The sequence below is a fragment of the Cylas formicarius genome, unplaced genomic scaffold, assembly GCF_029955315.1.
Source record: "Cylas formicarius isolate icCylForm1 unplaced genomic scaffold, icCylForm1.1 PGA_scaffold_9__14_contigs__length_23061073, whole genome shotgun sequence".
In the NCBI taxonomy this organism is placed as follows: Eukaryota; Metazoa; Arthropoda; class Insecta; order Coleoptera; family Brentidae; genus Cylas; species Cylas formicarius.
The window spans coordinates 4686030-4704789 of NW_026844365.1; the positions used below are offsets into that span (position 1 = coordinate 4686030).

The 18760-nt window shown below is 36.0% G+C and overlaps 1 protein-coding gene across 1 annotated transcript in view; it reads right to left on the minus strand.

The window, feature by feature from the left end:
- LOC132707393 (glycosyltransferase 25 family member) overlaps positions 1 to 18760 on the minus strand; it is a 70812-nt gene that overhangs the window by 18931 nt on the left and 33121 nt on the right. Inside the window, exons 4-5 of the mRNA XM_060679237.1 lie at positions 18535 to 18603; positions 10842 to 11024 (exon numbers count right to left, since the gene is read on the minus strand). Coding sequence (XP_060535220.1) covers positions 10842 to 11024; positions 18535 to 18603 — 252 coding nt within the window. The remainder of the gene's footprint in view (positions 1 to 10841; positions 11025 to 18534; positions 18604 to 18760) is intronic.

Genomic DNA, 18760 nt, shown 5'->3' on the forward strand with positions numbered 1-18760 from the left:
AAGGATCGGGTTCCAGATTTGGTTGAGTGTAAGGGTCTCCTCCTTTCGGTTGAAATTGTGTGGGTGTTTTTGAATCTCAATGGCTTCCCTGACTAGTCTGTTGTGATAGCCGTTGACCGATGCTAGTAACTTACAGCTCTCAAAGTGTATCCTGTGTTCCCCGCTGCCCAGTGCGTGTTCAGCCACTGCAGACTTCTCTGTATGTCCTAGCCTGCAGCTTGCTTTATGCTCCTTAAGTCTCGTTCCCATTGATCTCTTGGTAGTTCCGATGTAGACCTTTCCGCATGAACACGGAATGCGGTAGACTCCCGCAGCTGAAAGTGAGCCCCTCTTGTCCTTCGCTGACCTGATGGTCTGCTGGATCTTCTTTGTAGGCTTAAAGATTGTTTTGATGTCGTGTCTTTTCAATACTCTGCCAATCCTGTCGGTGACACTCGGAATATACGGCAGATATGCGTGGGAGGTGGAGGGTCATTGTTTGGTATCCCGTGATCTTGATGATCTTGAGTTCATTGATCTCTCGATCTCCCTCTTACTGTAGTCATTTGCCTCGAACGCAGTTTTTAGGTGTTCAAGTTCCATCTGGAGGTTCTCCGGTTCGCAAATCCTTCGGGCTCGTTCTGTCAGGGTTCTGATAACCCCATACTTTTGACTTGGGTGATGGTTGGATAGAGCATGCAGGTATCTGTCCGTTTTCTGTAAACTGTGTGGCCCAGCTTGTTACCTCGTTTCCTCACTAGTACGTCCAAGAATGCAAGTTGTTGGTCATTTTCAGTCTCCATAGTAAACTGGATGCTGGGATGCTGACTGTTGAGATGCTGCAGAAAGTTGTTGAGCTTGTCCATACCATGTTTCCAAATCACGAAGGTGTCATCCACGTACCGGAACCACGTTGCTGGCTTGTACTCTGATGTCTCGATCGCTTTTTCCTCAAAGTGTTCCATAAATAAGTTGGCTATAACCGGGCTTAGTGGGCTTCCCATTGCCACTCCGTCCACCTGTTCGTAGAAGTTTCCCTTCCACACGAAATAGCTACCGGTCAGACAGACTTCAAAAAGTTTGCAAATATCGACAGGAAATATCCTGTTCACCAGGTCCAAGCAACTCTTCAGAGGTACTTTGGTAAACAGTGAGACAACGTCGAAGCTCACAAGGATGTCGTTTTGTTCAATATTGATATCTTGAATCTTGCACACGAAGTCGGTGGAGTCCTTGATGTAACTGGTGCCGTGTCCTACGTGTGGTTGAAGCAGCGATGCCAAGTGTTTAGCCAAGTAATACGTTGGTGATCCGGGTGAGCTAACTATTGGTCTTAACGGGACATCTACTTTGTGTATCTTAGGTAGTCCACAGAGCCTTGGTGGAACAGTCTCCGTCTTCACAATGCGCTTTTTGATTTCTTCTGACAGTGATGATGACTTGATGAGTCGGTTGGTAAGACGTAGTCTAACTTGCGTCGGATCCTTTAACAGGGTCCCGGGTCCGTGTTCAGGCTACGCAGTGCCAGTCCTTCACTTCTCGTCAGGTTAGTCTTGGGTGGTTTTGCCTTACTGAGGATGTTTTCTGTCTCGATTCGTATTTCTTCGGCATCTTGGTCCGGTAGGTTCTTGATGGCTGCTTCCGTGCTGGAGATGATCTCTTCAATCGGAATGTGACGGGGAGTGATTGCGAAGTTCCCTCCTTTGGTTAGCACTGCTCTCTCGACCTCCGTGGGTACTCTGTCCGTCATATTGACCACGAGTCGCTCACTGTCTAGGCTTGCTGTTTTGGGCGCTTGTTTTTTCGCAAACTTCTCGTACTTCCTTATCTGTTGCTCCTTTGTGCGGTCCAGTTCGTTCCTCATGTTGGAATGTGAGATTGCATCCATTCTGTCCCAATTCTGTTGTTCGATCTTGTTGCCCAGTGTCAAGTGCAGGCCAAGAAGTTTCTCGTCCGTCTTCGCAAGGCTATGACGAGTGTGGTGAATTCTTTCCCGGAGAAAGGCTTTCTCAGTCCTGACGTAGATCCTGTTTGCCTTCACTGATTGGAGAATTCGTTTTTGTCTAAGGAATGCTGGTATGATGTTGGTGTCCCGGCAGCGGCACAGAAACGCTAAAGTGGCGAGTAAGTGCGCTTTTTGCTTCCTTATTTTGTCCAGTCGTTGATACTGCTTACATGTTTCCTCCCCGTAGAGGCGTCTGATAAATTGATTAAGGCTTTCGCGGCCCGTTGATAAGCTATTATCTTCATTCTTCAAAATTTCTCGCTCTTAAGACTTACACTCGTATAGAAGAAAGAGATTATCGCCCAATGAAAAATCGGTTCAAAATACTTAGTTTGGAAGATAAACGGACTGTGGCAGACTTGTGCATGCTTTACAAAATAACAAACTCACAAATTGATTCTCCATATCTTTTATCGACACTTAACTTTAGAATTCCCGCTCGATATTTAAGATACGCTACGCTCTTTGAAATCCCATATAGTAGAACCAATACAGAGCAGCATTCCCCTTTGCTAAGAATGCAAAGTTCGTATAATACACTTAACTCGAATTTTAACCTCGACATCTCTTCAATATCTCAGATGCAGTTTAAACGATATATCAAATACTCCATTATCAGGACTTATAGTGTAACTTAGCAGTGTATGAGTGTTAAATATCTTCCTCTTTTTGTATAATTTTCTACATCTTGGGTTATAGACTTCACAGGTAGGCGAGATGCAGGTCTCTGCCAGTACAAAGTCTGGTGATGCCGGCGCGTGGTCACAACACACACATTGATAACATTAAATAACAACTTAAATAAGAGCCAATAATTACCCGGAATGCATTACCTCCAATCCGGAGGGTTCTCCCCTACAATAGTGGACTAGGAAACCAAATACAGGCACCACAATCTAAAAAAACAGATCCTCGGCAAGAGTAGATTTGTTCCCCGGAAAACCAAAAGCACGAAAACATCAGGCAGCACCCGGTAACAACGTCGGTACTCCATGTGGATCGGTAAATAAGGGGAGTGAATCTGGAACGATTCTCTATATCCGGGAATTTATTTTTAATTCTCAATGCAATATTGTATCGTGTGTGTTGGGCTTTAGAAGGTCAGAAGGGTTCGCAAGGTCACAAGGTTCCGCATTGCTATAACTCAGAGGAATATTGTTACGGCAGGTCAAGGAGGTGACGTCATCTTTCAGAAAGCAGAATATCGCTACACATACCTCGAGATATATCACGGACGAGAACAGCTTAGTGCGTACTTTAGACAACTAATCACACCGAAATCTTGGGAGTTCGGAAAGAATTTTGGAATAAAATTTCGAAAAATGGTGGCGTTTGCCGTTTCATTTGGTATTGATGCTTTTCTGCTATGAAATAAGGGCATTTGTCTTGCGCACCTCCGTAAATGAAAAATTGAACCGTAACAAAAACCCAAACAAATTTTGTGGAATACATGTTCGAACAACGACTGTGATATTTGTGAGGAACAATAACAAATTTAATGCCAAAACACGCATAAACAACTTAAGTGAGGAGATTATTGGCGAATGCTGTGGATGTGAGGTGCAAAATGCAATAATCGTTGTGTCTCCTACGCAACATCAACATCGAGCGTCGTCATTTCGAACACAATTATGAATAATTTCTGTAAAACCTCAATTTTATTGAGTTTTTGTTTTTTTTCCAAGTTTATTGCCTCTTTTCGAAAGACAATTACGAAGAAAGTTCGTTCCTGCCAAGCTCCAAAGCCTTCTTTGTCAACGCGGTAACAATTTAAAAGGTTATACTTTATCAGGCCGAAATAGTTGGAAAGAAACTCAAATTATATGACCATGAGTTTTTAATTTAAAGGCGGTAAAAAATAGATGGAGTCTTATGTCTTAGTCTTTTGATCACCGGATCTTGAAAAAATACAAACAAATCGGAACGCAGCGATCAATTTTTTTATAGTAACTAAATTTCCTTCCTTTGATATTCGAGGTTAGGAATAAGATGTCGATATCAGTGTAGTAAAATTAGCGCATAAAACTTAAATACTTAGCAATGAATTTTAATTATGTGACCAAAAAATTGAAAAATGAATACAGGATGTCCCATAAGCGAGCTGTTTGCACAAAATTTGTCACATCGGGGTTTTTTGACATGAGAAATTCATTTTCGTAAATAATTTTGGGCAAATTGTGGAGGGTGCTACTTTTCGTACATTTGATGGTTTCTAACTTTTATTCGCCTGAGTGTATACAGAAAATATCACCTCATACACCTTTACTACATGAAAAACTTTATCTCTTGTAAATTGCGCACCTTCGTACAGTAGCGCCTTCATATACCCCCAAACAATAAGATCGATGGGATTGAAATCTGGACTCCTAGGTAGGCCACAAAAAATATATTTTTTTAATTTTTTTAAACAGCCTATATATCGGTTAATATCAACTTTGGGACTAAGTTAAGTTTCGTTAAATCGCAATATTTTTGGCACACCCTGTAGAATACCTTAACCAAGTAACAGAAAGGTATTCAGCAAAAATTATCAAAACAAAGCAGTGAATATAAAAATGTATTATAGACTATGCCAGTTAAGGGATAACGATATAATGATAAAATCTGCAGTGTTCGTCGTTCTGAATATTTTTTAAATGCCAAAATTTTTATTTCAAAAAATTACCGTTATCTAGAAAATAATGGATAATTTGACGTCATTTTTGGTATATAGTATATTAATTGCTTATTAAAAAAAACCATTGAGATATTAGGGTAAATTTATAATAATTATGTATTTATTTTATTTGTTTATTAATTTACTTGCTCCTTGAGACACAAACAGGTCCAACCCACGACAGAATTTGGATAAAAGTACAGCTTAGTTAACAAAGATAGAAAAAATGGAAAAGAAAAAAAGTAAATAAACAAATGCGATAAATTAAGTCCAGCACTTTAAGTAAGTAAGGTCGACGAAAATTATGGGATAATTTCTTCTAATTTTCGTTCCTTTTAATTCGTATGAAAAATAATTTATTCATAAAAGGCCTGAAAGCGAGAGAGCCATCCATCACGCTGTCGGCGATTAACTAACTGAAAATCTTAGCGTCGCATATGCTTACTGAAACACTAATTTATTTTTATTTAATTAGATATAGAAACTTCGTCTCACCCCATTCAGGTCAATTAATCACGAAAAGGTTCCGGACCCGTATAATAAGCTCCAATGTTTTTCGAAGTGCGAAAAGGTCATCGCCGAGTCAGAGCCGAAATTCTGGCCGACGTTGTATTTGTTTATTCCAGCTTGCAGAGATAACTTTTTTCGAAATTCATCAACAACAAGAAAAAATGGTCCAAGTTTATGGCAAACTCCTACTTAGGAAGTCGACCACTAGAAATTCATGGAATTTCCTATATTTCCAATTTAATAATGAGAGTATTTGCTATGGTAGCAACACCAAACTTCGAACACTTCGAATTGTTTTCGGAGCGCGAGCATTGAAGATGCCAAGTGAGATTTTGGCGAAACGTCTGCAGGATTCCAGTCCGATGCAGGATTCCAGTATATATATATAATGGGTTGTTCGGAAAATCATTTCGTTTTTTTTGGGGAACATGAAAGACAGTTTTCGTATAATGAATAAATATTTTATTAAATTATATATTGGCCATTCTGGTCCAAAACCTTTTGCCATCTTTCTGGCAGTAATATAATTCCCCTCTCATAAAAGTTTCGGTCCTTGCTGGCAAAAAACTGGTTCAGGTGGTTTTTGACATCTTCATTTGAGGTAAAGGTTTTGCCATCCAAAAAATTTTGCAGGGACCGGAACAAATAGTAGTCGGAAGGCGCCAGATCTGGAGAATATGGTGGATGTTGCAGTACGTCCCATTCAAGCTGTAAAAGTTTTTGGCGAGTGACCAAACTTGTGTGAGGTCTCGCATTATCCTGGTGGAACACTACACCCTTCCTGTTGATTAATTCGGGCCTCTTCTCTTTAAGTGAATCATTCAATTTGTCCAGTTGATGACAATAGACTTCTGAATTAATCGTTGTATTGTCCGGCAAAAGCTCAAAAAAAAAACGATTCCTTTGACATCCCACCAAACGGAGAGCATCACCTTTTTTTGCTGAATGTTGGCTTTTGACACGCTTTGAGCCGGTTCATCTTTTCTGCTCCATGACCTCTTGCGTTTAACATTGTTGTATATAACCCATTTTTCGTCCCCAGTAATAATCCGCTTCAAAAATGGATCATTTTCTTGACGTTTGAGGAGCGAATCACACACGTCAACGCAACGACACAAATTTCGCTCCGTAAGGACATGGGGCACCCACACATCGAGCTTGGAGGTTAAGCCCATGCCTTTCAAATGGCCATAAACAGTCGAATTCGACAAATTTAATCTCTCACCGATCTCTCGTGTGGTTATTCGCCGATTTGCATCAACTAATGCCTTTATCGGATCTTTGTCAGCTTCGACCGGCCTTCCAGACCGTGGTGCATCTTCGACATCAAAATTGCCGGATCGAAATTTTGCAAACCAGTTCTGGCACTGACGTACTGTTAACACGCCTTCTCCATACACATCCGTCAATTTTTTTCTCGCTTGGACAGCATTTTTACCTTTTCTGAAGTAAAAAAGTAAAATATGACGAAAATGCTGCTTATTGCTCTCCATATTTAAAAGGGCACCAACCAAAAACTACTGCGTAGAATTAATAGAACTTTTTCACACACAAGCCTTGCAATATCAGCTCTCAAGACGTATAATGGTTATGCGGCTTAAGTGTGAAGTTGGTTTCGAAAAAACGTAATTAAGTCATCTGACGGGAAAAAACGAAATGACTTTCCGAACAACCTTATATATATATATATATATATATATATATATATATATATATATATATATATATATATATATATATATATATATATATGCTACGAATCGTTTCCGTCAGCTTATATAGCTATAGCGATTTTTTTATCTCCTAATTCATCTAGTTTTTAATATGTTTACAATTACCTAGAAATTGTTGGGGTAAATGACATTTTTTTTTAATATTTTTTTCATTAAAAAAATGTCTTTATTCTTATAAATTTATTTTTTCGGAAAAAGTGTCTAAAAATAGCTGGTTCAGTTACCAATTTGTTTTGGTCTTACTTTTAAAAACAATTGTTTTTATATAATTCGGATATATTTAAAAAGCAAAAAAAAAAGAATTGTTTAAAATCGTTTACAATCACCCCACTGGACCCTACACAATTTCTGGATGAATACGGGGTGTCCAAATAGTGTAGTAAAGTAATAATCTCGTTAATTATTTGTTTTAGAGGAAAACGTTAAATACAAAAATTAGACATGAGACTAAAAGAAATATTTTAAAAATATTTTGAAATATTCTCATCTCCCCCTTCCTGTAGCAATTCATATTGTTGGATTTACAACTCTCTACTACATAAATTTTCTTTTACTCATCGAGTAGCTATTTAAATTAACGTAAAATTATTGATGAAACCTTTATGCTTAGAATTGCAGCCTGAACCACACGTAATTACGTTTTTTATTTTGTGCTCTACGTTGTACGATAAATAATAAATGGTATTATAATTATTATATAGAAACTGTTTTCCCATGTGTCGGTATTTCACAAATGCCTTTCGAATCGGCGCCTGATTGAATTCGGAAACTTAAATTAGATATGCGATAGAGAATATATATGCATTAACAGCGGATGACATCTGCTCGACTCCATAGTAATGAAGTGGGAAAAGTTTCCCAAAAGATATACAATACAGTTATTCCTGTATTCCCATATTATGATTAGTAAGATATCCATAAATATTTTATTCACAGTTTGGATCAAGATGTCGATCTTTATTAACTCAATACTGGCCGCTGACGTAATAATACGTCATTTTTTATTTAAAATCCAGTAGCCGCTGACGTAGTAGTACTTTTTTTGACAGAATAACTTTGTGCCATCAAACAGTCGATTCAGTTTAAGTGGTGTTTTATCAGTATTTAAATAAATATAGATTAATTTATTATTTAACCTGCTTTATAATGGAAGAAGGCGATTTTGAATGGAATAATATTTGCAATGAGACTAATGAGCATTTGCTGATATATCATCTGGGGATGAAAATGATACAGATGAAAGCGATGATTCAGACATTGTAATCAATACTAAAAGAAAGGTTTTACCTATTGTCAGTGATTCTGAGAGTAGCGATTCCGATTTAAAAACGAAAACAATACAACTACAGACTGGTCCGAAAATGATAGTGATATAAATATACATGCATTTTTGAGAAATGATGGTGTTAAAGTGTTTAAAAAAATCCTAAAAATATACAAGATACAGTGGACTTGTTTATTGGCGATGACGTTTATAAATTATTAGTAAAGGAAACGAGCAGGTTTCATATGCAAAATATTCACAAATATAAATCCCTGAAAAAGATTAAACAATGGACAATACAACAATAAAGAAGTTTCTTGGTTTGAATATCTGGGGACAGGTAAGAAAAAGTAGTATAAACGATTATTGGTCTACTGATCTACATATTGGAACACCAATTTTTGGCAAAGTTATGCCTCGAAATATGTTTAGAAAACGCAGATCGGCTCTTCAAAATTGAACCAATAACAGAATATTTTTGATATAAATTTGGCGCAGTTTATAAACCCAAACGGAATCTTTCATTGGATGAGGCAATGATACCCCACAGAGGCCGTTTAAGTTTCCGAGTCTACAACCCAGGCAGAATGTTATGCGAATCGCAACTTTAAATTCTAGAACGGAAGAGGACAAAAGTTACAAAATCCCGTAAAAAATCTTGTAGATAAATATGAAAATATTTGGTACCATGTTTATATGGAAAACTATTATAATAATGCTGAATTAGAAGAGCATTTGCTTTCCAGGAAGATAAGAATATGTGGTACAATTAGAGAAAATCGTGGGCTGCCTCAAGATATAAAAAAAAAAGTTAAAAACAGACAATCATTTTTTACATAGAAAAAAACAAATTTTAATTCATGCATGTCTAACTCAACGATACATCAGGCTCGGTAAAATAAGTCGTGAAAAAACAAACAGTATTATACATTACAATAAGTTTACACCTTTCTTATAATCCTATTATAAGAAAAAGTCTCAAATGGGCAAAAAAGGCTTTTATGTTTATTTGAACTGCGTATTACTTAATTCATTTGTGATATACAAGAAATTGAACCCGGCAAAGAAAATAAAATTTTTCTACTCCCGTCTGTAAAATATCTAATTACACACCTATCTAGGGTGCGGGAAGCGTCACTGTACCACGTCAGTTTTATGTTCCACTGATCGGATCGGATGATTTCCGAGATATTTCCCACGCCTTGAATTTGACGTTTGTGAATTCTGACAGCCACGTTCGGTAAACTTTTTAACTCACTCGTCTATTAAAAACTCGTGAGTCAAATGCCATTTACCGCACTTGTTGCATAATATACTATTACCTCTTGTTTACTAAAGGAGTTGCTAGAAGTTGTATCGAAAATCAAGAAAATATGGGTTTGGAAGCAGAAGTTTCTGAAGGTCCATCAAAAAGAGCTTCTCGATCCACCAAGTAGGAGATATAAAACAACGTAGGTTTGTAAACTTAAAAGTTCGGAAAAAAAAAATCCACAGAAACGGTGCAAAGTTTGCAAAATTCACAGCATACCTCTATGTGTCGGAAAATGTTTTAAGGACCACATTAAAATATATATATATATATATATATATATATATATATATATATATATATATATATATATATATATATATATATATATATATATATATATATATATATATATCAGTTTCCTGTGTGGTGGTCAGTTCGGTACTGGCGCGCTGGGCGGCATCCTTTCGGCTGCACAAACGGTCTGGCACGCACTGGGACCGTGATTGATGCATGACAGTCACGTGACTCTGGCGTGTTCACGCATAGCGGGGTTTCACATATAGCAACGAAAACTAATAGGTTCTTAACAATAGTTTTATATGAATAAACGTATATTATTATTTTGTTTATAGCTTTACTCTTGTTCGACCCTTCAAGAATCAATGGTATTAATTTAAACATAAAACATTATATAAATTTCGAAAAACGTTCGAAATGCAAACAGGGCCCGGTTCGGCGACGGCTCGATTAAGAATTTTTAGAGGCCAATTATGAGTTAAGAATCGAAAATATATAAAATAATAAATAAATTAAATATTTTGAATAAAAACATTTCCATAACTCAGTGATATTTTGAATTGATCAAGGGAGTACAAATATTAAAAAAATTACATTAATAACTTGACTATTTGTAGACTTGGTTATAAAATTGTGGTATAATTGCCTTAAATCATTAATACATATAATTTTAGGCATATTTCGTTTCTAGGTTTTACCTAAGGAAGAATGTGTCTTTTCATTTGAAGGAATACATTTGTTTATATTTTTCGTACTACCGGGTGACACAAGAGTCGAGCCCTTTTCATCTTCCAAAAATGGAATATTTATACCGTGGGACACAAGAAAGTGGAAACACTACAACTTTTAAACGGCTTGGCATTTTTAATCTTACAGACTTGACAATTAATCGTGAATAGAAGCAAAGCAACGTAAGTAATGTATTGTTTTTATAAAAATGTATTTTGTTATCTGTTTTTCCTTCCTGTGAGTCCATCCGGTATACAAAAATTACTTTTCAATAATAAACCATATTTTAGTAACCAAAGTTTTATGATTGTTTCAGTAAGGTGACGGTTAATTAGCTTTTGTCTATCGTCTTTCGAAACGGGAGATTCCTTTTAAAAGTGACCAAATTAAAAATTGACCATTGAAAAGGTACTTACACCAAATCCCAATCCGCTATCCGATTGACTTCGTCCATAACATTTTGGACATTGAAGCGGAAAAATGGCTCGAACCGTATATCGTCTTCGAGAACCAAAACGGACTCGTATTTCTTGTCGACCACGTCTTGCCAAATGTGGTAATGGCTGAGAAAACAGCCGATTTCGCCGAGCTTCATCGGTCTGGAAAAAAATATTTTATGAGAGAAACGGCAACAACAAGCCCAATCGGATAGGAACTTTTTTTTGGCAACGCAGAACCTATTAGGCCACAGCAACTGTGACTTCGATTTCATTTTATTTATATGGATATTTTTTTAGATAATCATACGGTCTATATTCTTATTACAAATCGTTTAAAACAATTTGTAAATCGATTGTAAAATTTTCATAAAGCCTCTACGGATAAAATGGATACTGTTTTTAAAATTTTATTGCTGATTTGTTACTCAATATTTCCTTCTTTCTATATCTTTTGCGTGATATACACTGTTTACCTTGTCTGTGTGAGGATTAATTCAAGAAAACATTTAATTAATTATTGTGAATGTTACAAGCTAATTACAAATAATGTTAGATGACAAGTGTTACACCCAGATCTTTGATAGAACGAACTCTTTTTAACTATTCACCACACAATCATCACAAAAAAAGGGTTATTATTTTGTAAAGGGTGTTTTTTTTCGATGTATAGAACTTTAAGTTGCAATAAAACAACGATGGATTATTCGATTGACATGAATTTTATTTATCCGAAAGATAATCTTGTGGCATTACATTTTAAATATGATTTCTGGCATATGACCGCCACGGCGGGCGCGGATGTAGTCCACTCTGGACGTCCAATTTTCGATGACTATTTCCAACATTTATGGCCGTATATCGGCAATAACACGGCGAATGTTGTCTTCCAAATGGTCAACACAGAAAGTAGTCTAGCGGTGTTAGGCGGTCACCATACGTGTCTTTCAATAAATCGATTGTGGCACGAGCTGTGTGACATGTTGCGCCGTCTTGTTGAAACCACATCTCCTGGACATCATGGTTATTCAATTCAGGAATGAAAGAGTTAGTAATCATAGCTTTATACCGATCACCATTGCCTGTAACGTTCGGGCCATCATCGTTTTTGAAGAAGTACGGACCAATGATTCCATCAGCCCATAAAGCGCACCAAACAGTCAGTTTTTCTGGATGTAACGGTGTTTCGACATACACTTGAGGATTAGCTTCGCTCCAAATGAGGCAGTTTTGTTTGTTGACGTAGCCATTCAACCAGAAGTGCGCTTCATCGCTATACAAAATTCGCTTATGAAAATCGGGAACATCGGCAATCTCGTTTTGGGCCCATTCGACGAATCTACGCCTTTTTGATGATCGTTTGGCTTCAGTTCCTGCACGTGTTGGATTTTGTAAGCACATAAATCACAATCCTTCCGCAAAATCTTCCATAAAGCACAGATCCAATTCCTGTGCTCGATGGCGAATGGTCTCATTCGGGTCTTCCTCAATGCTACGCCCTACATCAGCAATAGCTCCTTCTGTACGCACCGTACGGCGTCTCTGGGGATGCGAGTTATCAATAAGAGTAAACGTGCTGCGAAAACGTTCTGCTCTGATGGACGATTTTGTCGACGATAAAATGGACGTAGTGCGCGATACGTATTCCGCACAGAACCCTTATTTTCGAAATAAAATTGCACTATTTGCAAGCGTTGTGCAGGCGTGAGTCTATTCATGATGAATTGCCAAACCAAACTGAGAATAAATCACTTGACAGCTGTTAAATCGATCGCCATCTTGAAGAGTAATGCCAACACTTAAAAGTTCTATACATCGAAAAAAAAAACACCCATTACATGCTGATGGAGTTACATTTACTATGATCTTTCCTTGCTAAAATTTGTTACTTCAGTTCGTGTATGTAGGGGCTTGCAACATTTCAATAGTGCTCATCCTCCTTAATGCCATGTGAGGGCTTCTGTCCATATCTTTTCACCTAATCTGTTCATTACGTACATACGAGGTCAGCGCTAAAATTTCCCGGCCTGACATAGATGCAGCTCCAATATCACGATAAAACTTTGTCTTTTTTTAAATATATTTCTTAGTAGACTGCGAAAAAAAATTGAAGTCTTGCGTCAAATAATTTTTTATTGACAGCATTCTAAACAAAAAACGAAAAAATGTCTCAAATAACGTAAATTGAGTATAGAGTAGTCACAAACTTTTTAGACAAAAGAAGGGTTAACACTTAAAACTATTAAAGAAAGGCTGGATGGTGTGTACGGCCAAAGTTCTCCTTCGCATTCTGTAGTGAAAGAATGGGCAAAACGTTTTCGGATGGGGCAACAGTCCCTTGAAGATGATCCAAGAACTGGTCTACCAATGGAGGTCATAACGGAAGATAAAATATATAAAAAAGAGCAAATTCCGTTGCAAAGACGACTTTCCGGACAACCTCGTATAGACGAATCCCGATTGTTTCTAACCGGCGTCTTCGCTTGACGGAACTTTGATTCTTCCCACGGTCGATTGTTACGGAGCTAACGTTATGATCGACTGCACACGATACGATGCAAAATTTAAACGGATTATCCTTCCGTTCCCTCCCATCCAAACCCTGAACCTTTTGTCCCCCAAACGGCCGATGTTTACCAAGGGCACACGCAACCGGAATTTGTCTGTGTTAACACTAGCGTAACGAAATTAGATCCCAAACTCGTCGACACTGTTAAACAAAAATGACTTTTATTATAAACAGTTTATAAATACATTCGAACATGAATAAAATCCTATTTAAAAAACTGAAATATCTTGAAAATAACGCGCGCACAATTTTTTCTAAATATCTAAAATGTCCGTTCGCTGCAACGTTATATTTCTGCGAGCAGGATTCGCACATCCAGAACCTACATCCTTCACTAATCTACCTAAGGTATTCAAACAAAAACCCCTCGAATTACAATGGTTGGCAATGAAACCCTTTTTTTATGATAAATTAAATGATTCAAACGTTTTGAATCTACCCCCGTTGGCCGATTTTTTCTATAACGTCTAGATTTTTCGATTTTTTTTATATTTCAAAATTTTGTTTTTTTTTTTTTTTTTCAATTTTTTCATTCGTCAACGTTACAAAAAGTAAATATACATACAAAATGAGTTTCAGAGAGTTGTACGAGAAAGGAGGGAAGTGCCGAAGGTGATTTTTATGGTAGTAAATACGCTCATGCGCAGTATTCATTGTGACATTACAACAGTTCAGTGAAAACTTGTCGTTTAATTGTTTACCTTTTATATCAAATATTTTGGTAAGTTTTGCATAAAGTTCATGATATGGATTTAAGTATTTGATGTGTAGTTTGAGTATTTTTTTTAAGTAGAGTCAATAAATATAAAATAGAAGTTTGAAAGTTGTTTTAAAATTAATTTTATGTGATTTTAGGTTACAAAATGCCACGGACTTGTAAAAATTCCTCAGATTGTTTTTGCTACATTTGTGGGGAATACATACTAAAAACACAGCGACATGTCATGACCGATCTGGTTAAAACAGTTTATAAGCTATATTTTGGATTTTCTATCGATGAGCGAGATAAAAGTTGGTTGCCAAAAGTATGCTGCAATAGCTGCTCAAGAAAGTTGAGAGGTTGGCTTGCCAATGATTTGGAGTGAGCCTCAAAATCATGAGATTGATTGTTATTTCTGCATGACCTCTACAAGAGGAAAAAAAATAGAGATAAGATTGTTTATCCGAACGTCCTATCTGCAAAGAGACCAATTCCTCGTGATAAAGACACTCCACCTCCAGTTCCACCAGTTAATGAAGAGGCTGAAAATAAAAATATTCAATGTCTTTGTAATATAATAATAATAGTAACAATAATAATAATAATAAACATCATGCAACCTTTTCTCGATCCATGGTATTCATGCTACTATCGTAGATGCCAGAGCTGATCTGAACTTGTGTAGAGAGATTTTGTTCTACTAGATTTTTAATCGGAAAATAACTATCAAAAAGTTAAAAATCAAGAACATTAGAGGAAACAACTTGATTCGGTGCGTTAGGTGGGGAAAGTTGGGGAACATTGATGAATTTCGACGTACAAAACTTAGTACTTTAATTTTCACTAACAACTAACAACCATCTTGTTTGGGATCTACCAAACCCGCGCTTGAAAGGTTAAGTCAGACTTATTATATACTATATTATACAAATTCTCATTTCTGACCTCATGACACCACCTGACACCTCTGAATTTCAGTTCTAATGGAATTTCTTTATTATTTTAATTGTAAGTTCTGAATATTTCTGTCATTGAGATGTTGGTTACTTGTTAATAACGCATTTTAACACAAAATAATTTTGTATTTTTTTAACTTTATTCGAACTAAACTGTATATATATATATATATATATATATATATATATATATATATATATATATATATATATATATATATATATATATATATATATATATATATATATATATATATATATATATATATATATATATATATATATATGATGACACTATATTCCGGGATATCATCCGTTCGCTCGTTGAACTCCGACTGGAATCCTGCATCCGACTGGAATCCTGCAAATCTTGCATCCGACTGGAATCCTGCAGACGTTTCGCCAAAATCTCACTTGGCATCTTCAATGCCAAGTGTTCGAAGTGTTTTCGGAGCGCGAGCATTGAAGATGCCAAGTGAGATTTTGGCGAAACGTCTGCAGGATTCCAGTCGGATGCAAGATTTGCAGGATTCCAGTCGGATGCAGGATTCCAGTCGGAGTTCAACGAGCGAACGGATGATATCCCGGAATATAGTGTCATCACATTTTTCCATCCGTGAATCAATACGTGAGAATATATATATATATATATATATATATATATATATATATATATATATATATATATATATATATATATATATATATATATATATATATATATATATATATATATATATATATATATATATATATATATATATATATATATATATATATATATATATATATGTTGTAAATTCTTCCGGGAGGTAGTCCTCTACCTCCACTTAGAGCCAGCCAGACCAGATGCGGAGTAAAACACGGAACAATTTACAACACATATATAAGACCCGCGGAAGCCTAAAACAAAAAATCCAAAATTATTATTATCCAAAATTATTATTACGCAAAATTATTATTATCCAAAATTATTATTATCCAAAATTGTTATTATCCAAAACTATTATTATCCAAAATTAAATAATATAAATAATAAACGTATAACTGCGTTCGGCAACAGTCTGGAGCACATTGAGTGGTCCAAACTTGTCAGTAATGAACAAAGTGGCGTTGAGTTTTGTTCTATGTTTATTGAACAACTTAGGGGAGCTGTCGACAGTTTCTTTCCCATTGTTAACTCTACCATCCATTGCTCGCCAATTAAATGGTTCAATGAAAACCTTAAACAAATGCGCCAGCATCTTTTATGCCTTAAAAAAAAATACCATAGTTCAAAAAGTAACCAAGACTTTCATGCTTACAAGCGGTTCCACAAAGAATATCGTCACACTATAAAGGTGGAGAAAAAGAAGACTTATGATGACATAATTCTGAGTTCAAATGATAAATCTAAAACGACATGGAATATTGTTAATTCGGAGAGACGGTCTAAGCACAGTAACTCTATTCAATCATCTATTACTCCGTTGGAGTTCAACAGATATTTTGCTTCTGTGTCAGCGGAGATAACGAAAACCATCACACCTTCAGTAGTAGATGCTATGACCTACATCTCCAGATCATCTAGACCCAATTTCTCGTTTTTTATGTCGGCAGTTGTGGAGAGTGATGTTAGGGAAGCGATTTTAAAACTAAAAAACTCTCGTTGTCTTGACTATTATGGTCTAAATGCCAATATTATTAAGCAATCAATATCTTCACTTCTGAAACCTATTATGTTACTAATAAACAATAGCATTGAAGAGGGATGTTTTCCGGATGAATTAAAAGTGACAAAAATTCTTCCACTCCATAAAAAAGGGGATACTAATATCTTAGATAATTTTAGACCAATAGCAATCGTTCCTATCATTGGAAAAATTTTTGAGTCGATAATAAAAGATAAACTTATTGCTTACTTTGAGGGAAGGAAATTGTTAACAGATTCCCAATTTGGTTTTCGGTCAGGTAGGTCCACCATCCGTGCCTTATACACAGTGATTGAGCATGTGATTGATGGGTTTGAGGAGGGCCTGTCGACTTCGGTAACGATGTGCGACCTCACCAAGGCATTCGACTGCGTGGATACTAATATACTTCTGTCTAAACTTGAGTACTACGGAATTCGTGAAAATACCTTAGCCCTTTTAAAATCTTATTTGACCGGAAGAAAGCAATATGTTGTCTGGAATAATCGGGAATCCACTCTGTTGGACATTACTAATGGAGTGCCTCAGGGTTCCATCCTTGGTCCACTTTTGTTTATAATATATGTCAATGATGTAGTATTTGCAACAAATGCTGCTCGCAGTATACTCTATGCGGATGACACATCATTGATTGAATCGGAGAAAGATCTAACTAATTTAAATAAAAAGGCTGTCACTACACTCTCTATGATTGAGCACTGGTTCTCTGCAAATAAACTTAAATTAAATTCCGATAAAACAAAGACTCTAATTTTCAATACCAATCGAAGAAGTAAAAAATCTGAACCGGTCAAACTCCTTGGTGTTTACCTAGATGCGTTTTTAACGTGGTCGCCTCATATAGACTACCTGTGCGGTAAATTGTCATCTCAGGTTTTTGTTCTGAGACAACTGCGAGGTTCGATCTCGCAAAGCACTCTCCGTATAGTTTATTTTGCACTGTTTCATAGTATCTTATCTTATGGTCTACTATTGTGGGGGAACGCGACGGAGGCCGAGAGAGCCTTTAGATTGCAGAAGTCTGCGGTTCGGGTTCTTGGGGGTGTTCCGCCGTCCAGCCACTGCCGCCCAATATTCAAAGAATTGAAAATACTTACGTTACCTTGTATGTTTATTCTCCAAACTTTAGTTGAAATCCACTCAAATTTGTCTGTTTTTCCGACTCATGGCGGATATCACAGTTACATGACGCGAACAGCTGACAATATCAAAACATTAAGATCGAGGTTGTGTACTACACAAAAAAATAAACTTAATCTAGAATTGTATAATATTTTTGCAAACACTATTTTTCGGTCCAAAAATATTGATATTAAACGACTTTCCATCAAAAAATTCAAACAATTATCAAAAAAGTTTTTTGAAGAGCATTGTTTCTATTCCATAAACGAATTTGTTACTTATCGGGCTCAGTAGATCTAGATTATTTTAAGTTATTTTATAAATTGTTATTCTTTTGCTGACTTTAAAAATACGTTTTGTATTTGTAAATGGTCAATAAACGATATATATATATATTATTATCCAAAATTATTATTATCCAAAATTATTATTACCCAAAATTATTATTATCCAAAATTATTATTATCCAAAATTATTATTATCCAAAATTATTATTATCCAAAATTATTATTATCCAAAGTTATTATTATCCAAAATTATTATTATCCAAAATTATTATTATCCAAAATTATTATTATCCAAAATTATTATTATCAAAACCACAGCATTGAATGTTATATTACATTATCCTTACCGTTTGTGATATGGATCGAAAAATTCTGGCATGAAAGCGATACTCTCCAAGAAGCTCTCGTTCAGGGCCCTGCAAAAAAAAATCGATATACTAACAACCTCTTTAGCAACGGCAATTAGAAATACAAAAACAAAACTGTTGAAGAAGTTTCAAAAAAATATAGGAGGTAATCACTTGTGAATTTCTCGAACAAAAACTCCAAACGGATATCCTTGAATCTTCCGAG